At 41.7% G+C, this 26,935-nt stretch overlaps 1 protein-coding gene across 3 annotated transcripts in view; it reads right to left on the reverse strand.

The window, feature by feature from the left end:
* MYZA (myocardial zonula adherens protein) overlaps positions 1–26,935 on the reverse strand; it is a 94,511-nt gene that overhangs the window by 27,148 nt on the left and 40,428 nt on the right. For 2 of the 3 annotated variants that reach the window (XM_011754685.3, XM_071066788.1), the window contains exons 7-10: positions 26,570–26,695; positions 25,316–25,444; positions 20,840–20,919; positions 19,075–19,180 (exon numbers count right to left, since the gene is read on the reverse strand). In XM_011754685.3, the coding sequence (XP_011752987.1) occupies positions 19,075–19,180; positions 20,840–20,919; positions 25,316–25,444; positions 26,570–26,695 (441 nt within the window). Of the gene's footprint in view, positions 1–9,975; positions 12,568–19,074; positions 19,181–20,839; positions 20,920–25,315; positions 25,445–26,569; positions 26,696–26,935 lie in introns of those variants that run through there. The other variant, XM_011754692.3, reaches the window with a different exon arrangement.

The following is a 26,935-nucleotide window of genomic DNA, read 5'->3' on the forward strand; positions in this document are numbered from 1 at the left end:
TATTTGCTGAACCTGGGTAACGTAGAGGGCTCCATCAATTATTCTCTCTGTTCTGCATGCATTTGGCATTTTCATTATCAAATATTTTAAATTTCACATGGTGTCAAAAAAATGTAATCCTCTGACACGAAAAGTAAACCATACAAAGTAGAATAGAAACACTCATAAGAAAAAATGTCCAATGTTAATAATAATTAAAGACATTACCAATTAAAAACAGTAATGGGTTACCCTTGACTACCTATTAAATTTGCCCAAAACTATTGACTGAAGAAATGAGTGTTGGCAGGGCTGGGAGGGGCAGCTCCTCTCCTGTGTTGCAGGTGGCTTTGTGAATTAGTATGACCCTTCAGGCAATTTAGCAATAAATATTAAGAGCCATAAAGCTGTTCATACCCTTTGATCCACTAATCCCACTCCTGGGAATTTATCCTAAGGATATAATTCAAACATAGGAAAAAGCTCTATATATAAAGATGTTCTTGCTCCCATTATTTATAATAGAGAGAAAATGGAAATAACCTTAATGTCTAGCACTAAAGGAATGGGTAATAAATTACAAAATATCAATTTGATGGAGTATATTACACAAACACTAAAAACAAATACACTGCAAAATGGAAAGTTTACAAAAAGCCTCAAGGGATAGAAAAGCAAAAGTTTACAATGATGAAAGTAAAAGCTGGAACAGAAGTTGGATAAATGAAATACTTCTGGGGTTGTGGTTGGGTTAAAGTTTGTTTTGTGTAAACTTCCTTCCATTTTTGTAGAAATAATTTCCAAAAAATACTCTCATAGTGTGCCTTTTTCTTTCCTTTTTATAGTATTAAGATTGTTAATGTTGACTTTTAAAATCTTTAAATGAAAGGAACTAAAAAGTTCCAAGAAAGTCAGGGGTAATATTTAATCAAATGATGTAAAAAGTGATGTTAAATACACTCGTTTCACTGTCTCTGAAGAAATCAGAGTGGCTTGTGAGGCAAGGAAAGCAAGAAAGGTGGTTTTAAAACATCTTAATGAGCAGCTCATAGTAAGATATTGAGAGGATTCTACTGGTCACTGTCCCCTAGATTGTAGTTTAAAAAATAAATCAATGGCAAATACATCACCTAGAGAGAATGCTGTAGGGAGAAGGTCTCTGGAATTCTCATGAGAGAGCAGAGGGCTGATGCTAGCCTGGAGAGACACCTGGTTCTGGGGAGAAGGAGCCGGACAGCAGTAGGATTTGAGGGTGCTGTAGCTTCTAACAAGGCTCATGGTTTTCGGCAATGGTGCTCCAAGAAGCAATTATGCTATTGTGCTAAATGAATGCTGTCTGTGCAGATTAGCTTTTATCCTGGAACATTTCTTACAGAAACATCTTTTCTAGTATATTCTGTGATCTGAATTGACTTGTTCAGATAAGAGCATAAAGGATGCTACGGCTGGCAGAGTCAGTGCACTGCTGGCCCCAAGGGGTGCCAACCTTGAATCCTAACTTAGTCTCCCCAGTGGTCTGCCCTGAAGAACCTCCCATGCCTTTCCCAAGTGATGCACTCAGTTTCTAAAATAAGTAGACTCACATGCTCCTGGGTTTGATTGCCTCCTAGGAACATCTGACTCTCAAGCCTTTGGTTGTTTTTTTCACAATCTTTAAGTCACACACTTGTGTGGCTGGTATTATTTCTGACTACTAACTTCAAAGAACCTTGAAATATTGTCTTTTGTAGCACCTAGCATATGAAAAACACTAAAAAGGTAGCTACTATTATGTGATTACTGATGTTTCTCCTTCCCTAGACTGTGAGCTTCCCAAGAGTAAAGACCTTGATCATCTTTATATTCTCAGATAACAAATGAATGAATCAATGAATCCATCCAGCTACTCCTAAACAATCCATCCCATAGACTTCAGGACAAAAACTGTCTGGAACAGACACGTGGAGTCCCAGTTGGACCAAGATGATCTTGCTAAACACATGTCCCCAGAGCAACCCCCAAATCAGGAGTTACTCCAAAATCCAGGGTACCATATAGCTGGTATGCAAGAAATCCATTAGGCACCTTTGCTCTCACTTCTTGATGTATTACATGTTTAAGTTTGACCTTCAATTTACCCTTCACAAAGCTGCATTTAGTTCTAGCTGTCACCAGGTGGTGGTAAATGACGCAACGCACCAGGCTCCAATCAGGGCATTAAGAACTGAGACATTAGAAGCACTGATTTTCTGGACCTCACCTATTTGATTTATGCAAGAACAGTATCTTGCAACAGCTAAATTTAAACATGAAATAGTAGGCCCCCTTACAGAACAAGGGGAAAAACACATTTTCACAAAATCTGGGACCTTTTAACTGATATTAATATAATTTTTTCTAATTTTTGTTTTGATGAGTATGTTTCTTTGTAACTCAGACTGAATATGTGAATATGTGCCTTGCAGCCCGATCAATCATGCAGGATGTTAGTCTCTAAGAATACAGGCCAGTTTGATATTTAAGGAGGGAGGGGAAACAAAAGTTCTTTTAATTTCTTAAAACAGATCATGGCTTTCCCCTGCCCCATTAGCTACAATCGAGTTACCTGCATAGGTAGTTTGAGCTAAGTAATCATCCTTAACCATGGTCACATGCTGGAATCTCATGGCGGGAGCTTTTACAAAATACAGATGCTCTGGCACCAGAAATGCAGAATATCTCACTCTCTCAATTAAAAACCCCCTACATTTTTAATGTTCAGACTCACTAGCATGGCACGGGAGGCCCTTCCGCTGTGCTCCCTATTTTCCCACTTTCATTTCATGCCCGTACTGTCCCTACAATGAACCCTATATTTAGGACACTCCATCGTCTCAGCCCTGCATGAACACACTATGGTCCTGCCTCCAGGACTTTGCACACACAGGCTGGTGTCTCCATTAGGAATGCCTCCCCACCCTCCATCCCCTTTTCCACCGGAAAAACTGCTACTGTCACAATCCACCCACAGCCACCTCCCAGGCCGGTGCTTTCCAAGTCCTCCAGGCTGGCTTCATGTCCCCCTCCTCTGTGATGGCTCAGCCTTTGAACCTACCCCTGTTAGGACACATCACGGTTACTGCCATCCTCGGTTGACTTCTTTCCCTTGTACTAGGCCCCAAACCCACAGGGAACAAGTGTTTAGTGCATCAAATATCTCATATAAAAGATAACTTCTGTCAGGAGCTGAAATCACCCTTGCCAATCCACACATTTAAAGAAAAACTGCTTTAGAAACAGATTGCTATCTTAAAAAAAAAAAAAAGTTCCCCCAATATGTTTTAAAAGAGCTTATATGTCAACCAGACCAAAGTGAAATTGTACAAAAATGTAGTATGGTTCTGGTATGGATTCAGTGAGGAATCCACAGCTGGAAGTTGTGAGGCTTCTCAACTTCCTGGAATTTCTTTCCATTAGTAACATGGAGGACACAGTCCATTTCACATCAGAGGACAGAAATGAGATGGCTCTCGCATTGCAGTTATGTGAGTAGCACTCAATTGTGCAAGACTCATGAAACATAACTCAGTATTGAACTTGGGGACTGTGGAGACAAATGAATGAAGAAAACACAGCAGCAAATGAGTGTTAAATACCGGACAGCACTTGACATGGGCTGTTAATAAATTGTGCTTCAGGGTATTTTCTTTCGCCAGCTGGCAAAGGATAACAAACACGAAAAATGCCTTATGTAAAACAGGACACACTCCAAACCAGAGCATATAAAAGGTGCACATCACTTTTATTATGTACTGGGAGTGTCATGTGTACAATCAACTCCCCTCCTGTCCGCTCTTACTGATAATAGGAGGAGGTTAAAACTGACGGCATACTTAAGAGTTTCCCGCTGAGACAAAGAAAACCCAGCCACGATGGTAACAGAAAATGTCACACCAAAACTTGATCAATCTCTCACAAATGAAAGGCTAGCCAAAAGAGGGGAACCATTAACATAATTAATTGGGAGTCCATTAGGCTGAGGTGGCTCCAGTGCCTTGGGTTCTAACCTAAGCAAACTGAAACCCAGCTCAGAGTGAATGATCATGGCTTAGGAAGATGAAATTTAAAATTTAACCAATCAGGAAACACCAACTAACCTTTAAATAGGGATTTTTTTTTTTTTTTTTTTTTTTTAACACCACATCTCCCTCTGTAACCTAGGCTGTAGCATAGTGGTACAATCACAGCTCAATGCAACCTCAAACTCCTGGGCTCAACAGGTCCTCCCACCTCAGCCTCCCAAGTAGCTAGGATTACAGGCGTGATCAACTGTGCCTGACTAATTTTTTAATTTCTTGTAGAGACAGAGTCTCGCTATGTTACTTAGGCTGTTCTGAAACCCCCAGCCTCAAGCAATCAATCCTCTTGCCTCAGCCTCCCGAAGTGCTGGGATTACAGGTGTGGCCTAAGTAGGGACTTTCTGCTTTAACCAATCAAATATTTTCCTTGTCTTGTTTCCATAAACACCTATAAAAGCTTTTCCCTCAAGTGCCCTAGGTGAAGCCCTCAATTGCTTGTGGCCTGGTGCTGCCTGCTCAAATAAACTCTTTAAAAACAGAAAATGAAAAACAAAACTGAAACGGTCACATTTAATCAAACTGCTTAAATCTTATAAGGAAAATGGAATTCAATATTTTAAATCCACATTAAGTTTATTATATTTGAACATTTATTCGACATTATTGTTTATTTTAAATTTGTTTTATTTTGTTTTCATTTTAAATGAATGAAGTCTGAGTGAGCTCTAGAAAATTCCATCCCTGACCCAGTCAGTTCACCATTTCCCTGGATTTCTATGGAGAACTTCAAGCTATTTCCTTGTGAAATTTTCAAATTTTCAAATAATGTAATGGCATAAATTTCCCCTGAAATAAACATTTTAAATTATTTTATTTGAAATTTGTTTATAATGTTTTCATTTCATTTTCATTTCATTGTTTTCAAAATCAGAGTGTCGGGGCTGTGTGTACTTGCACACATCGCAAAACTCAACCACAGGTTCATAAATACTCCAAAGCTCCCCAACCACCATCCCCAACACCCCTGCTTTGTTATTCCTTCTCACGGGCCCTCATTCATAGACATTCTGCTTAAAACAGCTTTTACAAAAGAATAATTCATTTTCACACTGAAAACTTTATCGAAGATGTATAACTGCCAATCAAAGCATCTAATCAAAATGAGATTACTAGGGCTGTGAATTCTAGGTCAAAATAGAGCAATACGATAGTTTATTGTGAGTTCTTACAGCCTTTTCAAGGGAAATTTATGCCAATACATTATTTGAAAATTTGAAAATTTTACAAAGAAATACCTTGAAGATCACCGTTATTGTTTTCGAAACCCCTAGAAATCCAGGGAAATGGTGAACTGACTGGGTCAGGGACAGAACCTTCTAGAGCTCACTCAGGCTTCAGCCGTTGTCTCCCTCTGCCTGCTCTTTTCCTGACAGTGCCGTGTCTTTAACCCAACTCTTGACCCCTCTATGATCTGGCAAACCATTGTTTCCATTTCCCTTAACAAAAGAGGAATTGTGTTTGATCTCCACACACCCGCTGTGAATATGAGAATAATTGATATTTTACATTCTTCCTCTGAAAAAAGTGTTTTAGTTTTGCTCTAGCATTCATTAATTCTATTTTGGAAGTCCTGTAACATTGTAATTTCATAGTTATTGTATTTTTAAAAGTGCATTCTCTTTGATAAAAGCCACCACAAAATGTAAGAATAAAAAGAATAAAGCTCAGCCTCTTTTTAACAAAAAAAAAATGCATAGAGAAATATGACAAGATCAGAATCTGCCCTGCACTAATGCAGCACGAAAGAAGAGTTTAATAAGGATGAAGAAAATGGTACATTATCTCATTTGGGGGGGAGTAAAGGAAATGAATTAAGGCCACAACAAAACGAAACTGAAAAATTGCTAAATGAAGCACCGAGTGGGGAAAATGAAAAATCAATGAAGGAATGGAGGGGAAAAGGTACATTTTTCATCTTCATGATGCTTGATTGGGTTTGTGGAAATTCATTTTCAATTAATGTGTCTTGTGGCATTCAGCCAGGCTAGATATGAACATGGCACATATTTTAATCAATTTTTTCCTATTAAGTTTGAAGTAATATATAATAATAGAACTATACCATTCAAAAGGATCGGTTGCAACTGGCTTCTGAGGTAAAATAATGTAATTTGGTTTGATTTCTATCTTATATTAAAGATGACCCAACTTCTCCTGAAGGAGAGGAGGAGCACTCTGGCTCCCCCGGATACCTAAATATGACTTGGCTATACAAATGTCAGGGAAGGACGGTTAAACTGCTTCCCAATCTGGGCACATTCTCTGAGAAGGAAGAAAGAAGGAGCGTGCAAGCTACAGGAACTTTGCTGGGTTAGCTCATGATTCTCAGAAACAACCCTATGTGGTTATCACCTTCAGACCAGGAAACGGAGGTTCCAAGACTTTCAACATTCATTCATTCCCTTCACAATCATCCAGATGCTGATAGGGCTGAGATTAAGACCCAAGTAAGTGTCTGTGAGGGCAAGGCCCAGGCTGTCCTATTCACACCACACCCTGTTCAGAGGTTTGCTTGCTTCCATCCTCCCTGTGATGACAACCTATGGCTGCCAAGCTGTCCTGGAGAATTGGCAGGGCTGGGAAGAAGGCTGATATGTGACATGTCTGTCACAAAGGATCTGCTGGGGCCCTAATTCTTTAGGCTGTTCTTTTTTTCCCTCTATGATTCAAGAGGAGACTGGTGGAATGGAGATAGGGAAGAAGCTTATTTACCTCTGTGCTTTCCTTGATGAATTCAGTTTCAGAGACAAAACACCAAATCCTGAACAGGAGTGTCCAGGGAGAGAACTGTTTTAAAATCATGTAATACATATATACGGAAGCCCCTAGCTCCACATCTGGCACAAAGATGATGCTAAAAAATTGCATTTTGAAAGCTCTTCCTAAAGTTCAAGTGCATGGAAAGTGAACACTCTCCGGCACTAGCCAGGGCTCTCCTTGGAGCCTTCTCGCTGTCCTCCCTGCTCCTCTCCCCCAGCACTCACTGGCCAGAGGCACCACTCTGGAGCTCAGATCTGATCAGGCAATGGGGAGCCATTGAGGAATTATGAGCAGAGTGATGAAGGACATCCTTCTTGGCTTGGTGCTAATAAACCATCACAATTGGTGTCGACCTTTATTTCTAGCCTCTTCATTTCTCACTCCTTCATACCATCCAAACTAGATGAATGCTCTATGAACTCACCCTATACTTTCTGGTCTGCATGTTTTTGCTTTTATTTATTCTATATCTTGTCTGACATGTCCACCCATTCATTCCCTGCCTAGAAAAATCCAACCCATCCTACAAGGCCTGGTCAAACACTACCTCCTCCCTAAAGACTCCACCCACATCAGAATTAGTTTGTACTGGCAGGAACTGTGCTAAGCATTTAGCACACATCATATCAGTCAATTGTTATAACTACCTCTGGAGGAGGCAATGTTATGACCATTCCCATATTATTGGTAAGGAAACTGAACCTTGGAGAGGATAATTTGCTCAAGATACAAAGCCTAGTCAGTAGCAGAGGCAGGATGCAAAAGCAGACTGAATTTACTCAAAGCCTATGAACTTAACCACTAAGTTTCCCAGCTTCTGTGTTCCCAGCACCTATGACATACTGCCTCAAGTTCTAATGAGTTTAAATGTCAGCCAGAAGGTTCTCTGAGAGCAGGAACTCATGTCCATTTTTGCACTCATGCTCATAAGAGGCTCTTCTTAAATGTGTACCAACTGTCCCATAAGCTCCCCATAAATTGTACCTGGCTTCTCCTCATCCTTATTCCCACTCTTAAGCCCAAGGAATGGGTTTCCTTCAGTCTTGAGCAGATGGGCAGGAAAACAGGATTGTTCAAAGACAATGGCACAGGGGAAACAACTCCAGCTTGATGAAAGTGACATGAAAAAAATCAGTATGGCAATGCTATTAGAGAAACAAGCTTTCTGTGAGCCAAAAATAAAAGGAGTCCTATTCATATGATACACAAAAATAAATTCTACATGGATCATTATTTATTTGTCCAACAAGTATTTATTGAGCAGCTATCATATGTCAGTGACTATCCCAGGTGTTAGAGATACAGCCACAAACAAAATAGATGCAAGTCCTTGCCCTCATGGGACTTACATTCTAGTGGAAAGAAACAGGCAACAGATAAAATACACATGCAAAACAGATAAATAAACTGCATGACATATTATTGGATGATAAGTGCTATGGAGAAAAACAGAGTAAGAAAGAAGATAGAGAGGATGGATGTGCAGGTGGTAACTGAAGACCTAAAGATGAACAATCAAACTTCAAAACTATTACAGAAACTATCTTTACATCAAACAAGACACACAACACAGCCAAAAAGATTAACTTTACTTCTGCCAACATTAAAAACTTATGTATTATAAAAGATACCACAAACAAAAAACGTTGACTAGGAGAAGATAATGGCACCCAAATAATTTTTGATAAATGATGAATGTTGATAAGAGGTAGAGTTCCTACAAGTCAGCCGGAAAAAAGAAAAACAACCTAACATAAAAATGAGCAAATGATATGAACAACCATTTCATAAAAGAGGAAACTTGAATGGCCAATAAGCTTAAGAAAAGTTTCCCAACCTCACAAGTTTCAATGAGTAGCAATCAGGCTGGCGCAAATTAAGATGAAAACAATGAGATGCCATTTCCTAGCTGGCCAAAATTATAGTCCACACAGTGCCAAGTGGTGGTGAGCAGTTGGAAAATCTGCCCTCTCACATGTGACTGGTGGAAATGTATGGGCACTGTGGGCAGCGATTGGGCAATATCAAGAAAAGGTGAAATTGTGCCAATCCCACGCCCTAGCAATGCCTCCTCTAAGTATATTTCCTAATTAGAGAAGCCTGGAGACATGTTGGTATTGTTTGTAAAAGAATAAAAATGTCTATCAATAGCATAAATAAGTTACAATATATTCAAACAAAAGGATATTAGCCATTGAAATGAATAATCTAGATCTATATGGAATAACAGCAAAAACAAAATGGAGAAATAAGTCACAAAATATGTACAATAAAATTTATTGTTAATATATAAATTAAAATGTATATAAAATTTAAAACACAAACTAAGCCATATACTAATTTTATATATACATACACACAGGAAGATCATCAAGGCATGGCCCAGCTAGAGACCAAATTGCCTCTGAAATAGAAGAGAGGGTGAAAGAAGGAAAAGGAATAGAATCGGGGAGGGGTAAAAAGAGAACCTCTTCTTTATCTGTGATGTGTTCTTTTATTTAAAAACAAAAATCGGCCGGGCGTGGTGGCTAAAGCCTGTAATCCCAGCACTTTGGGAGGCCGAGGCAGGCGGATCACGAAGTCAGGAGATCAAGACCATCCTGGCTAACACAGTGAAACCCCGTCTCTACTAAAAATACAAAAAGAAATTATCCGGGCGTGGTGGCGGGCGCCTGTAGTCCCAGCTACTCCGGAGGCTGAGGCAGGAGAATGGCATGAACCAGGGAAGCCGAGCTTGCAGTGAGCTGAGATCCGGCCACTGCACTCCAGCCTGGGGGACAGAGCGAGACTCCGTCTCAAAAAAAAAAAAAAAAAAAAAAAAAAAAATCACACTTTGGGAGGCCGAGACGGGCGGATCACGAGGTCAGGAGATTGAGACCATCCTGGCTAACCCGGTGAAACCCCGTCTCTACTAAAAAATACAAAAACCTAGCCGGGCGAGGTGGTGGGCGCCTGTAGTCCCAGCTACTAGGGAGGTTGAGGCAGGAGAATGGCATAAACCCGGGAGACAGAGCTTGCAGTGAGCCGAGATCTGGCCACTGCACTCCAGCCTGGGTGACAGAGCGAGACTCCGTCTCAAAAAAAAAAAAAAAAAAAATCAGGAACAAATGTGCCAAAATGGCAACATTTGTTAATCCTAGAAGAGGGTACATGGGTTTTTGTTTTTTATCATTCTCTACAACTTTTTGCAATTTAAAATTTTTTCCAATTAAAAAGTAACAAGAAAAAAAGAACAAAGGCTAGTTTTGGAGTCACAAATCTGGGTGTGAAGTGCAGCACCGTCATTATTTGCTGAGAGACTGCCAGCTACTTATTTTTTAAGACTCTAAGCCTCAGTTTCCCATGCTTAAAAAACTGGGCAAATAATACCTTCCAGAGATGACTGGCATGGGAGTGTGACATCCATATGCATAGCCTTGGAATGAGAGAAGCATTCGTGACTGGTAGTGACCTGAAACATGAATTACTTAGCCTCACATAGTGTCTACGGCCAGAAACTGGGCACCAGGTGTCTGAGAAACAGTTCAAGGTCAATTAGAACAATTTCAATAAAGAGAACATAGGTTCAACAACATTTCCAAAGAAAATATCTTTTCCCTTGAAAAGACAATTTATACTGTGAATACAGTAACCAACACCTGTCATAAAGTAAACCTGTTTTTTTAATACATACAATACATACAGAAAAAAGGCTGCCACAATTGTGCTCTGATACCTTCTAAAAATTGACATTTTAGATAAAGTGTCTAAGGTTTTAAAATAAATAAGTGAATAATACCATGTTCAACACTAGAATTAGAAACTATAACATTGTCATTTACGATAAATCATTCCTGCCTCAAACTTTTGAGTAGCACCTCCTTTGGGTGGGGTGTGAGTGGCCATGAGACAGAGCTGCAGCCTTGGAGTCCAAGGCTAAGGATCCAGTTAAGGGAGGAAAGCGGTGGCGGGGCAGGATTTGAGCATATGACTCAGGTGTGACAAGCAGTAAGTCAAGCTCACCCATATCACAGTACAGGCAGGAAAGAGGTGAATTGAGGGTCACACAGCAAAGGCAGACAAGAGCAGGCTGAGGTAGGTCCTGCGATGCAAGGAACCCAGATCTAAGAAGATCAACAATGAGCCTAGGACCCAGTGCCAGGGCCAAGTGCAGGAGGCGTGGAGGGCATCCACTTAGGAGGCACTTTCAGGCTATGCAGTACTCCAGGAACCTCACTCACTATCTGCTCCAGAATAAGGCCTGCCTGGCCTCCAGGTACTGTTCATAGCCCAAAAGCGAAAAGAAACTCTAAAAGCAGAAGAAAGCACACCACCCTGAAAGCGGGACTCACATGGGTGACCCATTTTCTCTAAAGGTCATTGCATTTTCTTAATTATTTCCTTTTTAAAAACTTGGTAATGAATCAATGCTGCTAGAACAAATGCCAGTGACTTAGAAAAACATTACAGCAATAAAGGTATCCCCCAAAAGCAGTGTAGGTAACAACACTAAGCTAACATCCAGATGAGATTCTCAAATCTGCCTCTGTCTCTCTAGTGGAAGTCTAAATACCCAGCATCGTATCTGGGGATCTGTGGCTAAACACAGCACCGTGCACAGGTGAACAATATTAACAGTTAATTACTAATGTGGAGAAGTGTTCATCTGCTTCTTTCCCATCCCCTCCCTCCTTGCTTACGCTGGGCAGAAGCATCTAAATGAAAGCAAAGGCAAATATTAGCAAGAAAGCATCTTTGTGCCTGCTTTGCCATGAAGGAGTGGTAGAGTGGAGAACTAGCCAACATCTGAGGGACACTGGGCCTCTGAACGCACTCACTCCACCAGCCCAGTCTCCCAGCTTATGTAGACTCATGGCACCCATTGCTATGACTGCAGCTACTACTGCTAGTTCTCAGCAAAACCGTCATGTTCTGATAAAACACCAATGCCTGCAGCAATCTCAAGAAAGACCTCTGTAAAAATAAAGCATACATGAAGGATGTTTCAGTTCAACATATTTCAGTCAAATAGATTTCTCTTTATCAGATACACTCATTTTCGTGAAGTTGGTTGCACCAATTCAGGCAAAATGCTGATGGTGATAGAAGCAAGCTAAACTCCTCTTAGAAGAGTCCTAAGATGAGTATTGATATCCATTCAGAAAGGACACCTTCAGGGCCACCTCCTATATACAAATAGAACCAAACCACATGGACACCTGGCTGCTTCTGTACTTTCTGGGGGGTGATCTGGTGGGAGCACTTCCTTCCCAGAGCACTAACATTCTTCAAGCTCTCTTCCCATCTCCTTAGCAGATGTCTTTGGCAGCTTTTCCGTAAGTAAAGATTCATCTTCCAAGCCTCCACCTGGAACTTTCTGAAAGGTTTTACAGTAGTCTTTTCCATTGCAGTTCCTTCTTCGATGTCTACTCAAGTTCCTAAAAATATTCTGTGGATCTGTGAGTTCTCTTGACTCTGCAGCTTGAGGCTGTACAAGTCAGGGTGACGGTATGTGGGTGTTTTCACAAACAAGAGCCCCACATGGTCAAATTTTCCTTTCAATAATACGTCCTTCCTGTTTTGTTCATTGGCTCATCATAGATAAATACCACCTCTTCCCAGCAGAGAGTGTACAAGTGTTCTTCTAATCACGAACAATAAAGGAATCGCCTCCAACCCAGAGCAGGCTACCAATTTATCATCTTCCAAAGAGCCGGAGACTAAATCTGGAGAAGAGTTCGTGCGACATGATCTGGAGACAGTTCAATTGAGTGGATTAGGTTTGTGGGCTCAGTGCTATGGCTCCTTTCCCCTACCCCCATATGGCTAATTACAAATTATGAGAAGTACTTGAAATTCTCTAAACACACGGCATTCAGTAAGAGTGTGCTTTCATGTGTGGCACATTTCAGTATGCCACACAACAGTTTTAAATTAAATTGTGTGCCAGCAAATGACTGAACCATGTAAAAATGGAAGATATTTGCGATGAAGAAAATTTACATTTTAAAAATTGCTTTTTGTATAAATAATTCTTGCCAAGAGACTGACGGCTAAGCTAGAAAACAGCACAGAGCACAAAAGAGCAGAGAGAAATATACCCAAAGATTGAATGTGGCCAACAAAACTCCCAAAGGGAAAGATGAAAGGCAGCCCTGTGCATTGGTCAGGAAATCAACATAGCTACTTTTGCTTTTAACTCACTTAACTTTAGGTATACACAGCAGGAACCCATTTACTGGTGGTAATAATAACAGCCACTAATATTTATTATTTCTTATGATCCAATTAACATGCTGTGCATTTTATACATGTCATCTCATTGAACTCTTACAAAAAATTGGGTAGATACTATTATTAACCCTATTTTATAGACAAGGAAACTAATAACTTTATTAGTTATAAATAAATCAGGTTTGTCTGATGCTAAAGTCCATGCTCGTTGCTATTTTTCTAGGCCATCTTTCGTTATATACACATAAAGGTCTCTAACTGCAGGTGCATGTGGATTTAGGGACTAGTAACGTAAAGCCTTGTTTGGCCAACTGGCTAGACAGCCAGATACTCAAAGCCTCAACTCTCTGAATTACTCATCTATTCTCCCTGATCCAGTTTGTTTCCCCCAAGGAACTGCTGCATTATGACTATAGCATCACTCTTTAAAAAAATCTAAGAGATGACCATTAAATACTTTCGAAATCATTCCTTAGGAACACAATAATATTCTGCTTTGCCTTAAACTTGAGAAGTGGTCATTGTTAATATAATTATTTTACCAAGATTTTTTTTCTTCTCTTTCTAAAGGGATACCATGTGGCCAAGTGTAATGTCTTCTGTATAGACAGAAGTGAATAATTTAAACCAGGGCAAGGCAGACATGTGCATACATGCACAGTTGGAACAGGATCCATGAGAATCACTCTTAGTCTCTGTTCGTGGTAGTCCAGCTTTCAAGGACTTAAGTGGATTGGATTCTGTCCCTTTCAGTTTCTATTATCTGTTTAACAAGTGTACCTCATCCCACCTTAGAAACATCTCTCTAAATGGGTCTAAATAGCCTTTGGGAAGTTTGTATTATCTGGATACCACCAGGCCAGTACAGCTATTAAGATTAGGCTACCAGGCCAGGTGTAGTGGCTCACGCCTGTAATCCCAACACTTTGAGAAGCCAAGATAGAAAGATTGCCAGACACCGGGAGTTGGAAGACCAGCTGAACAACATAGCAAAACCGAGTCTCTATATGAAAAATAATAATAATAATACAAAAATTAGCTGGGCGTGGGTGCACGTGCCTATAGTCCCACCTACTTGGGTGGTTGAGTGGGGAGGATCACTTGAGCCCAGGTGTTGGAGGCTGCAGAAAGGTATGACTGCACCACTGCACTCCAGCCTGAGCAATAGGGCAAGACTTTGTCTCTAAAACAAAATTAAAAATAAAAAAAGAGTGAGCTGTCACAGAATCCTCCCAGGACCAGGGGATGGCAAGAAGTGAAGGTCCCCTGACAGTGCCCAGAGAGTCACAGACTTGGACCAGCTTTCTCACTTCTGTGCTCCTGGTCCCTGCTGACTGTCTCCCAGGCTTGCTTTCTGTTGAGCCCTTCCTATGCTGAGTTCACCAGCAGCTTCCCACCTCAGGCATAGGAGCTTCTGAGGGATGCTGGCCAAATGCACGAACATGAAACCCAGCAAGGAGAGCCAGGCCACTGCTCTGAGAATCCAGGACAGCAATTCTCAATCCTGGCTACATATTAGAATCACGTGTAGAGTTTTTAAAACGAAACAAAACCCAGTGCTCAGTCTGCCTCCATCCCATCTGCCAGGTTCAGGCATGTCTTAAAGCTCCCCAGGTGATTCCAGTGTGCAGCTTGGGTGGAGAAGCACTGAGAAAATCAATTCCTTGCACCTTTGCACTTATTAAACATCTCAATTATAGCAAAGTGGGGTAGAGTGCGATTGCTTTCAGCAAAAGACGTCTAAAGAAAATGCCTCCTCTGCAAATGAAAAGAAACTCCCTTCAGACCCTGTTGGAAGAAACATTTCCTATATCACAAGTGGCAATGGGAAATCAAAAGAAAGACATGATAAAATGAAAGGATGCCTAATGGTTGTACTGGGAAATAGCTAAAAACAAAATCTCTTAAGAAATTACTGTTCATTCAGCTGAATAATATCCCTGCCCATTGGCAAAAATGTAAATCCACCCTCTTGGAAGGCAAATAATTTATTTTTTCCTCCAGATCACTTTCCCCTTGGCAGGAGAGTTGCTTTGGTCGGCAGCAGGTGAGCCATGGTGACAGCAAGTAAAGAGGGTGTGAATGACTCTGTGGACTGAAGAAGTCACACTCAAAGTTGTGTGAGCAGAGGGGCATTGTGGGGGCCTCAGGATGCTCTCTCACTTTTTACTCCTCTCAGCTCTCCCGGTGCCTTTCCTGGCAATCTAAAGAATGCAGCTTGATTCGAGACCAAAGACCAATCCCAACAAGGCTTTTCAACAGGATAATAAAGCCCAAAGGCAAGACTACCCTGGAACTCGGGTGATACCAGTGGGTAAGATCCGTGCCAGCAGGGCCCATGCCTGCATGACTCCCCACTGTGTACCCAGCCCCAGCATGAAGCCGGGGCTAGTGGGTATCTGCTGAATGGATGACTGAATTAATTTCCCCTTGAGGGCTTTTTCGTTCCAATCCCTCGGCATTTCTCTGTATTTTCTGACTATAAGAGGCACACGTGGGGCTTTTTTGGCTTTGTTTTTTCATTTTTATCAAAGTCAGAATCAGCTGGAAGAACTAGTAATCGGGGAGATCCCCAACCCCCTGACATCCATGACAGAAGGAGACTTAATTCAGTAGAAAGACCTAGCCTAGTGAGAGGTACTTGGCCCCACATTTTACAGAAGACGCTTTGCGTTGTCTTTTCTCAATGAACTTGACCCTGTAAGATATGTACTAATCCTTCATTTCAAAAGGGCTCACCCCCACCATGAGCCCTTCCTACATAGTACGAGTCCTACTGTCTCCCATCATAGAAATCAAGTCATTATTGAGCTAAGGATGACAAAACCTGGGCCAGCTACTTTTTATTATTTGTTATCTTATTATTTATTATTACTATGATACAAAGATGCTCCACTGAGGTGAGAAGAAACATGTTGCTTAACATTTAAGGATTCCCAAGGATCTCAGTAGTAATACCTGGACATTTTGAGCTAAACAATAGAAGCCCATCATCTAAAAAAACTAAGTTTCCTCATGGACATTATGGTGAAAATGATACCAACAACGGATGAAAGCGAGACTCCCATCCATGGGGAAAGTGAGGCTATGATGAAGACGAGCTTCCAGACCCATGTGAGGGAAGAAAAAGGGTCGCTAACATCCACTACACTTAAAGGCTGCCTATATGCCTGGGGAGCCAGAGTTCACAGATGAAAACACAGTTCTCTTCTAGAGTCAGATTTCAAGATTAATTTCACAAGTGACCAATTCAGTAGTCTGGATTTTTCAAAATTTGCTCCAAGTGAGCTGAAGTGATTTAGTTACGACTTTGCTGATTTTGCTCATCATGCAACATAATGATAAGGCTGAGCTCATAAAAACAGGCACAGCATAGTAAACAGTAGAGAATTCTTTGTATGATGAACACTTAACTGAAGTTACCAGACTTCCTCCACACAGTATTTAAGGTTATATAGAACACAGAATTTGTGGAAGAACACTAGAGAACTTCTAAATCAGCTTCTTACTTTGTAAGGAATGTATTCATGATAAAGGGCTAAATGCCTTACCAGTGCAGCCAGGACTAGAAATATTTTCTTTGCTTTGAATGAAGAGCTGCATTTTGCCTCTTTGAAAGCGTCACCCAGTGGTTCTGGCCTGGCCTTCTTTCACAATACAAAACAAAAACATATTCCCTTATGTTTTCTAAGATGTGAATTCAGCTCTCATCCCACCTTGGGCATGTCTTTCCCAGTTCCCTGAATTACTCAGGTTCTCAACTCTTTTCCAACCTGGTCTTGCTCTTCTGAATGTGCTCATCTGTCCATCCCCCTTGACCATGTTTCTAACTTTTTAAAAAATGTATTCACATAAACGGCTATAGCAATTGAGATTTTTTAAGCTATCCGTTTCTTATATAAGTTAATGTAGTATGCTGGGCAAACACAAACTTTCTAAATCAGGCAGTAAAAATTATTAGGAATAAAAAGTGTCTCTCTCTTTTTTTGTTCATGTTGTTGGTGGTGGCTATACAGCCCCTAGGGGGTGCTAACTCTGATGGCATCCTAAATTTTAGCTGGTGATTTCATTCCAATGACTGGGCCTTCCAGACCACAGACCACATCAAAGCTTACAGAAGCTTATCTGGAAGATACGAAATCACAGGTAGAAAAAAGCAAAGCATGGACAGTGATCTTTATATGCATCCCTATACACACACACATTGGTATGTGTATGTACATCTCTATGTGTGTGTGTCCTCCTTCACTCCCTTCAAATTGGTATGTTTGTTATATTCTGGAAGTAGGTTAGGAAATGGAGAATTCTAAACTTCTTTGAAAGTGTCTTTTAAAAAAAACAGGTGCCTCTGATTTGGTACAGCCTTAACCTCTTACAGGTAAGGGTTTAAATGAATCAGAAGCCAACCAGTATGAGGTTTTATTCAATAGTTCGCTAATGATTAGATACAAGAATGACACAGACACCCCCCTGTGGTGAGGTGGGAGAAATGTAGTACCCACAGTTAGAGACTCACATGGGGGAAAATAGGGATGCCCTTGCCCCAGGCTTCGTGGGTGTGAAATTCGAAAGCAGAAAAACTATGCGCCAACAGCCAAGGCTCACTGAGACGCTAATTGTGGCAAAGTGATGCTTTTCCTTGGAAAACACACTTCTGACATCTACCTAATGTTGACCATAGGGCAGGATCTCCCTCCCCCTTACTGTCATGGGCAGTGCTCCTGCCTGGATGCACAAAACGATTGCAAAGGTGCGTGCATGGCTTCCTCTGCTATTCCACTGCTCCCCAAAAACTTGTGTGTGAACCAATATAAGATGTACATGATTCAACACAGTATAACTGCACTTCTCATTTACGGACAAACTTTTATCTAATGTGTATGTCTATCCTACACACAATAAAAAAAGATGTCCCTTCCCATCTTCACGATTCTCTGACCTTAACCCCACAACATTAATATCTCCAATATATTAGAGATTAATAAAATACATATATTTTTAATCTTCCATTTATCTGTCATGTACATGATTTATTAGAAGTAGATATGCTTTTAATTTTAATAATTCATTAATAAAACACAACTTTTTAAAGTAGTGCTTAATATAAGGAAAATGTTTTTTCATTTTTCTACTGCCAGCCAAATATTTAATTAAATTGAAACCTTTTCTTTGCAAGTTAGAAAATTAGACTCGAGGGAATTCTTATAACCCTATTAGTACTAACTGCTCTTTTTCTATCAGATTTTTCCATCGGATTTTTCAGTTGAGCAAGAAGAAAACTACAATAATATGTGATTAGCCTTACGCAGCACGGACTTTCTTCTTTGGAACATCACCACGAGAGAGGCAGATTACATTGACACAAGTTAAAACAAAATTGTTCCTCTTAGAGAAATACAAATGTTCAACTTACCCATTTTTTTCCATTTAGAAAAAAGAGAATAGTGAACTATGTCCATACAGTAAATGTATAGCTCGGTTTCCTGTTACAGAGACAGGAGAGAAAGGATGGTGGTAAAGGAAAAGGAAGAAGAAACAGGAGTGGGAGAAGAGAATGAGAAAGGAGGGAGAAAAAAGAGAGAAACAGACAAGGAAAGGGAATGAAAGACACACCCAGAAAAGGATAAAGGACAAGAATGGCAGCCGAGAGAGAGAGATGGATGGCTATGGAGGCAGTGCAGGGACCTGGGCTAAACTGACCCTTCCCATCACCCCCTTGGGTCCCCTGAGCTGTGGGTACTCACGCAGGCTATCACTGTCCTTTGACAGTGGGTGAGTTTAGGAACTGCACTTTCCAGTTTTCTTAACTGTAACCCTTTGACCTGAGGAGACCCCTCTTTTAGGGGCATCATCACCAGTCCATGGGGGACATGTGGGGAAATCCCACTCCGGGCCTAGATGGCAGTGGCCCGAGCACCTCGGCTTGTGAGCCACAGGAAACGGAACGGCAAGGCAGACTTGTTCTGGGGATGCTTCCCCACCACAGGAAGCAATCCCAGGCCTGTGACCTTTTACAGATGCTTACCTCCTCGACCATCTGCTTGACTTTCTTCTGCTGGCAATGCACCATGTCATCTAGGTGTCTGATCCGCTCACGGAGGCTGGCTGATGCCTCCTCCAACTGCTGATACCTAACACAAATAGGAGAAAAAAGCAAATGAGTCCTAAACCAAAGCGGCAACAGCAGTAGCAACAGTCACAGCTTTAAAGAATATTGCCAAGAGGGCCAGGCATGGCGGCTCATGCCTGTAATCCCAACACTTCAAGAGGCCAAGGCAGGAGGATTGCTTGTGGCCAGGAGTTTGAGACCAGCCTGGGCAACATGCCAAGACCCTCATCTCCACACAAAAATAAAAATAAAAATAGAAAACATGTATCTTTTGAGGAAGGTTAGGTTAAAAAAAAATGTAAACTTAAAAAAATTTAAAAATACTGCCAAGAACAAGAAATCAAACCCTAAGATCCATTCTTCTTACTTCGTGTGACGGCCACACAAAGTAGTGTGATTACCAACAAACTACCACACCCGAGGGGCACAGAATTATTTTTCAAGCTCCCATTTGCAAGTGTTATCCCATAAAAGGATGATTATTTTCCAGGGACTGAGAAATAATTTTTTTTGCACCATTTACAGATATGAGAAGCTATCTGTTTTGGGGTTAATAAAATATTGGAACATCCAGTAAATTACTTTGATGGGGGGACAGGGAAGAAGGGGTCCAGTAACACAATAAAATATCTGAAATCAATGGCAGAGTACCGAAAAGTCTGGAATCACAGTTGCTCTACATATCCTTTATTTTTGGCAAATGGGGGACAAGTTGAAAGACCTTCTCTACATCAAAACAGAGCAAGCCACATCACAAGACATTTCATACTTTTGTTTTACAACAGCACAAGTTATTCTCCAACATTGCTTGGACTCTTCAATTCTCTGGGGCCGCTGGGGCTGAGCACTGGAGGAATGGTCTGGTGGTCTATTTCCTGTGCCCCATCTCTGCCTCAGCACTATGTTAAAGACTAGCAAGCCTCATATAACTTTGAAAACTCTGAAATTGCAACTGAGGAAGGAAAAATGGGTATTTTTTCAGCACATACCATTTGGCAGGCAGCAAGTCCAACAATTCTCTTAACAATAGTAACCTAGTGAGATGGGCACCGTTAGCACCATCATACCCGTCTCCCCCCTTTAAAGATGAATTTCCATGCTGCACAAGCAAGACTCAGGGAGGTTAAGTCACTTGCCCGAAACACTCAAATCATCTCAACCTTGTTTTCCTTCACTAGAGACTCCTGAATGGCCTCTCTGTCTTTTGATTTCTAGAAGACACAGTGTACTATACCGTGCTTTTCATGCAGAGCTTTATATACTCACAGCCAGAGGACAATGCAAGGTTTTACTAAGCAAAGTTTGGAAACAAAGGAAGATGTTTTAAAATTAGTTTCCAAAGCAAATGGTATTAGTCACAGTTGATGAGTTTTCTCATCAACAAGGTGTATCCTGTGGAGTTCAAGGCGATGGAGAACATTAATAGACTGAACTTCTGCACTTGTGAAAGTATTTGACATGTTCTACTACACTAACAACCAGCCATGGTCTGCAAGATGTGGCTGGAGGCTTCCAAAGAAACTTGCTCCATATTGGAAGCTATCAGCCCAATGTCACGTATGCTTAAGTCTGTAACAAGGGACAACCACACAAATGAAAATGCAAGGGTCAAATGAGGCCATAAAAACACAGCATGTCCACAACCTAAATCCATTACAAGATGAAAGGCATTACGTCTTACCTTTCCTTGTCAGAATCAGTTAATTCCCCAGACATTTCTGTTTCATGTTCTAGGAGTTGAAGTTGCAGTTGATGACGTTCCTAAAACAAACAGAAACTGATATTTTAATCAATGGATCCCAAGTTCGACAGAGAATGTCTATTTAGCAATTCTAGCACTAGGGAGTCCAAGTTTATACGACACCCCCTGGGTTTCACACACCTGCTCAGCAAAGCCCAAACAAGGCTCAAAACTGCCAAGTCAGTTATTGTGTATGTATAGATATATTTATGGGTCAGAGACAAACATCCCAAATAAAACCATTCACGATTTATTTTCTAAAAGTATTCCATCAGCCCAGGCTCAGTGAAAATGTATAGCTCCAAATAACGATAATCAATACTTCAAATTGGTGGCTTGTTGTACTGTAAAATTCTTTATTATTTTCTGAATCGTCAAGAAAAGAGGCTCTGGAATTCTGGCAATATCCTATATTCTAACCTGTGGTGTTTACACAGGTGTATTCACTTGTAAAAATGTGTTGTGGTCAGAATAATGGCCCTCCAAAGATGTCCATGTCCTAATTCCTGAATCCTATGTGTTATCTGACATGGAGAAAGGAACTCTGCAGATGTGATTAAGTTAAGGATCTTAAAATGGGGAGATCCTGGGTTATCCAGTTGGGCCCTTCTAAGAAGGAGACAGCAGGGTTGGAATCAGAGGGAAGGAGCCTGGAAGATGCTCTGCTACTGCCTCTGAAGCTGCAGGAGGGGGCCACAAGCTGAGGAGTACAGGTGGCCTCCAGAAGTTAGAGAAGGCAGGGAAGTGCACTCCCTTCAAGAGCTTCCAAAAGGAATCCAGCTCTGCCAACACCTGGATTTTAGGACTTCTGACCTCTAGGAATGTAACATAATACATTTGTGTCGTTTTAAGCCACTAACCTTGCGGAAATTTGCTATGGTAGCAACAGGAAACATACATGCACCATGCTGTGCACTTTGTACACTTTGCTATATCTATGTATATTTAGGAGTTTGTCCAAAACAGGAGTCTGGAGTCACTTCTTTGGACAAAGCTGAAAAATGTTCATAAAGACATGGTGCCCTTCATAACTGAAATTGCACTAACAATACATTACAGATGTTAGTGTAACAAATGTCCTTAAAATGGAAGTTTATCAAATCCCACTCACTAACTGGGAGATTATTTTACTTTAGGTCCTTCTCTGAGAACTAATGGTCCTCATCTTGATGTTCAGAAATTCTACCCTGCAAATTCTTACTAGTTACATAAATTCCAAACCTCTTTTCTACCAAATTATTAAACGCAAATCTTTGAAAATTTAACTGCCACAACTTTGAAGCTAAGCAGTGGTATACAAAGAGGTAGGCCAAAGGGGTGGGGAAACAGTCCACCTCAAGCAGGAAGAGTATATCACTGAAATATTTAAAATAACAAAGGTAGATCAACTTTGACTGGGGTTTTGTTACTGTTTTTAAATCTCTACAGCAAATGCACATTCTTATGGCCTGACCTGAGCAGAACGTTCCTCCTGCCCCCATGTGGCTGGAAGTTTTACATTAGCCCTGAAATAACAGTGATAAAAGCTTTCACAAGTGAATGTCTCCCTCCAAAAAAAAAAAAAAAAGCTGTCGTAAAGTAGAGCAAGGTCTAACTTACAGCGCACTTACAACATTCAGTTTTTTTTTTTAATTGAGGCACAACTAATCTTAAGTGTACACTGCACAATTATTTCTTACATTTGTAAACATCTGTGAAACCACTGCCCAGATTATCTGTTCTCCAGAAGGGTCCCTGGTAGAGAACACTCCTTAAAGGATTTTTACTGATCAGGAAAAAAAGGTGTTTGAAATACAATGCTCAACAAGAGAAACAGTACACTAAGGTATATGGCAGAGAAGCCATTCAAAAGCACATGGTTTGTCCTTGAGCAAAATCCAAAACTGAGAGCAGGATATGTACACTGCCATAGCCCTGCCTAGGGACATGCCGTTCACGTAGTGTGAGACAGGGATTTGGCCAGATTCCTGCTCTCAAAGATTTATTCCTGGAAAGGAAACAGCATAAATTGGCCTATCTAATCTCAGCTCAATAAATACAGCATTTCTCTAGCCTAAATGGAAAGGAAGATTTAGAGAAAGGACAATAAATTTCCAATCACTAAAGAAGCAGCCAACACCACTTGAGGAAGGTTTTGTGTTTCCTAAATGCTGGCAAGGAGGGCTGGCCTGACCAGCTTCCTGGCTCTACCCATTCACCCCACATGAGGGCTCCATGCGAAAATCAGTGGGGAAAGGCAAGAAACTTGCAGAACCTCAAGAGTACGATGAAGATAAGCATGAAATGGGTCGAGCTAAAAACAACCTGACTCTGAGGGTAGACACTTAGGCAACCTTGTAACAAAGTAAAAATCACAGCCACAAATGACTGAACCCTTACTATATACAAGGAACCACACTTAGCACTTGGCGTGGATTTTTCTCATGCGTTGCTCACAAAAGCCCTAAGAATAAGAAGTACCATTATCAGCATTTTACAGAAATGGAGACTGAGTTTGGAAAAATCAAGTAACTGCAAACAACTAGAAAGAAAGAAACTAGAAAGATTCAAACCCCCAGGCTGATTCTAAAGCCTATGTTCATAACCACTACCTGTGGTCTCTCTCTATGACAGCTTCTCCCCAGACTACCCCGCTATGCTGCCTGCTCACCTTGCTTCTTTATGCTGCAGAAAAACCTGCCACCCAGAGAGTGAGAATCTGAGTTAACTGACATCTTCTGCTGTTGTAAGAGGACAGTAATGTGGGAGAAAGCTCACCCAAGTTCTAGAAAGCCCCCTTGTTGCCCAATCTTCACCACTACCCACTCTGGTCAATACTAATGTTAGTCCTCACTAAGCCAATCATCTACTCTTCAATAAAAGATGGGATTCTGTTTTCCCAGGGGATAAAAGTAAGCTTGTAATTGACTCTTTAGTTTGCCCGTCTCTCCCAAGTAAAAAGCTAAAGAGCTAAAAAGAAGCACCCAGTGAGCTCTGAAGCTCCAAAGTACTGAACTTAATGCAGTTCCCATACTGGCGACACCTCGCCTTGTTAGAGAACAGTAGAGGGGCTTATGCTGCAAACACCATGAGGTCAGGCGACCTCTTCTCAGAATCACATGAAGCCTGACAGTGACCTTGCTCTTGCTGCCCCTCCTCTGCCTCCATCATCAGACTGGAGATTCTCCGCATCCCGAATGAGTCACAGGGTGCTAATAATGCCAGGGTCTTGGCAGGTCACTGCTCTCTGCAAGCTCTGGGAATGGCCAGGGAGCCATTTTCCATGCGCTTTTCCATGCGCTCAATCAGCCTGTCCACCTCCCCAATCCTCTGGTCTTTCTCCTCTAGGCTGATCTCTGCCGCTTGCATCTTTTTATTGGCTTCTTCAATCGCTTTCAGAAAACTATTGGTTTCTTCCTGCAATGGCCAGGAAGCCATTGCCAGAAACCAGCCACAACCTCAGCCCTGAACTCCTGCGTCCAGAAGTCAGTCATCACCTGCTAAAGGTCACCCATCCTTTCTCTTCCTTCTCTTCCTTCCTTTTCTCTTTCCTTTCTCCCACCACTTCCTCCTTTTCCTCCACTTCCTGCTTAATTCCTGGCCTCCTCCCTTTCTCTAGGCAGGCCTCATTATCCCAGCTGAACTCCCACCTTCCTGAAGTCCCCGCAGCCCACTCATCAGCCTGCTGACCATGCCTAGAGAAATGGGGCCTCCCCACTCCCTCAAGTCCCCAGCATGTCAAGGAAAAGCCAACTCTTCAGACACATGCCCCAGAAACAACAGGGTTGCTGTGTTGATGTAACACCTAAATAGGGCTTGATAATTCAATGGATAAACTAAGTTCACGCCTGGGGCAACAGCAAAATGAGGCTGCTAAAATATTAATTTTTCTAAAGAATTTCACAAGTAAAATTTTTAAAAAGCATCAAAATAGTTACCATGGGAAAAATTAGAACTTTTTTTTTTTTTTTTTGAGACGGAGTCTCACTCTGTCACCCAGGCTGGAGTGCAATGGTGCGATCTCGGCTCACTGCAACCTCCGCCCCTCCAGGTTTAAGCAATTCTCTGCCTCAGCCTCCAGAGCATCTGGGATTACAGGTGCCTGCTGCCACGCCCAGCTAAATTTTTTGTATTTTTTTAGTAGAGACGGGGTTTCACCATCTTGGCCAGGCTGGTCTTGAACTCCTGACCTCATGATCCACCTACCTCGGCCTCCCAAAGTGCTGTGATTACAGGTGTGAGCCACGGCGCCTGGCCGAAAAATTAGAACTTTGTTGGACTTTCTTATACTTTATTTTATAGCTTTGTCTTTTTTTTTTTTTTTTATCTGTAAATTTGGGAGGTGAGAGGAATTCGTATCCAGGGCTTCTCATATCTCAGACAGACCTGCAGGGAAAAGTTTGGCAAGTGGGGCATAGGCCCAACGCTGTGTCCTACCTTTTCCATGCGCTCAATCAGCCTGTCCAGCTCCCCAATCCTCTGGTCTTTCTCCTCTAGGCTGATCTCTGCCGCTTGCATCTTTTTATTGGCTTCTTCAATTGCTTTCAGAAAACTATTGGTTTCTTCCTGCAAAAGAAATATACTCTCCTAAGTACAGGCATGGAGTATCGAGGCTACTCATCAGAATCCAAGCAGCTCTGGCCTTCTAGATCATGATTTCTCTTTAAAACATGACCTTGGAACCTGAAAGTGTCTCACAGATCATGAACTCAACCTCCTGGTTCTGGTTCTTACCTATGAATAAAGATATATCGTGTGGCTGGTTAATGGGCCTCACTACTTTTTTCCCCCTTTTTTTACTTGAGTTTTTATGTCCAACAGGTGTGAAAAAGGCCTATAAATGTTTAATAACATTGAGTAGGTACTCGGAATGTCATTGTATTTGCCAGAAGTGTAAAGGGAATTAGAACCAGATCTGGAATCGAATGCAGAATTCCCAGATCCTTCTCCCACAATGCAATGCATCAGCTCATTACTAACAAGAAAACCCAGTCAATCATCAGAACATGTATTAAGCCTCTAAGGACACAGATGAGCCAGACATGAGGTCCCTGCCTTCAGGAACTTATAATCTCCTGGAAAAGCCAAGATGTGAGATAAGCAGCCCCACTCTAATGGCAGGTATAAAAGAATTCCACAGTAAAGGCAGAGAGAGAGAGAGAGTGAGCTTCCTAAGGGCAGATAACACTTCTGGCTTTGTGACTGGGAGACTCCATGCATGGAGAGGGTGGCATTTAAGGCTTTTAGGGAGCTTAGGCAAGATCAAGGACAGGGAAGGAGGAAATTTCAAGTAGAGAGAAGCAAATGGAGGGATGGAGGGACGGAGGGAGGGAGGGAGGGAGGGCACAACTGCAGGCAAGCCCAGGATCTGCTTAGATGCTGGCAAATTGTCAGATGAGCTAGAAAAAGGTGTGTATTTAGAGACAGAGACAAGGGGCTATTCTGAGCAGGGATGGGGATGAATAAAGGCAGAAGGGAAGAGGGGAAGAGGGGAAGAGGGGAAGAGGGGAAGACGGGAAGACGGGAAGAGGGGAGGGGAGTGAATGAGCCAATGAATAATTCCTTGATCCCTAACCCATGGCCAAGCCCACTAACCCACCTCTAAGAATAAACACTACTAAGTAAACGTCACCACCAATAATGAACCAACAATTCCTGGTTAGTTTACATCAGCAGCGACAACACACGCACCAGAAGAGCCTCTTTCTCGGCACTGTGCTTCCTCTGTTCTTCCTGCAGCTTCTCTTCATACTGGCTGTACAGCTTCTTGGTCATCTCTCGCATCACCTCGGCATTGGCTTCTTGGGACGATTCCACCTACAAAGACACTCATTTCAGAATGACGGCTTTGGCAGGGCCCAGGGGAGTTGGCGGCTTCCACTCTGTGCATTTCGTGTGGGGACTCACAGAGGCAGTGAGCCCATCCACTGAGTTCGACGGCAGAGACGCAGCAAGACCTAACAGGGAAAGGGAGGAAGAGGGGTGAGCAGAGCCACAGAAAAATAAAAAGTGGCATTTCACATGAATTTTGGGGGCAGGCTCAGGACAAAGGTATCC

Source organism: Macaca nemestrina, chromosome 7 (assembly GCF_043159975.1).
Source record: "Macaca nemestrina isolate mMacNem1 chromosome 7, mMacNem.hap1, whole genome shotgun sequence".
Classification (NCBI taxonomy): Eukaryota; Metazoa; Chordata; class Mammalia; order Primates; family Cercopithecidae; genus Macaca; species Macaca nemestrina.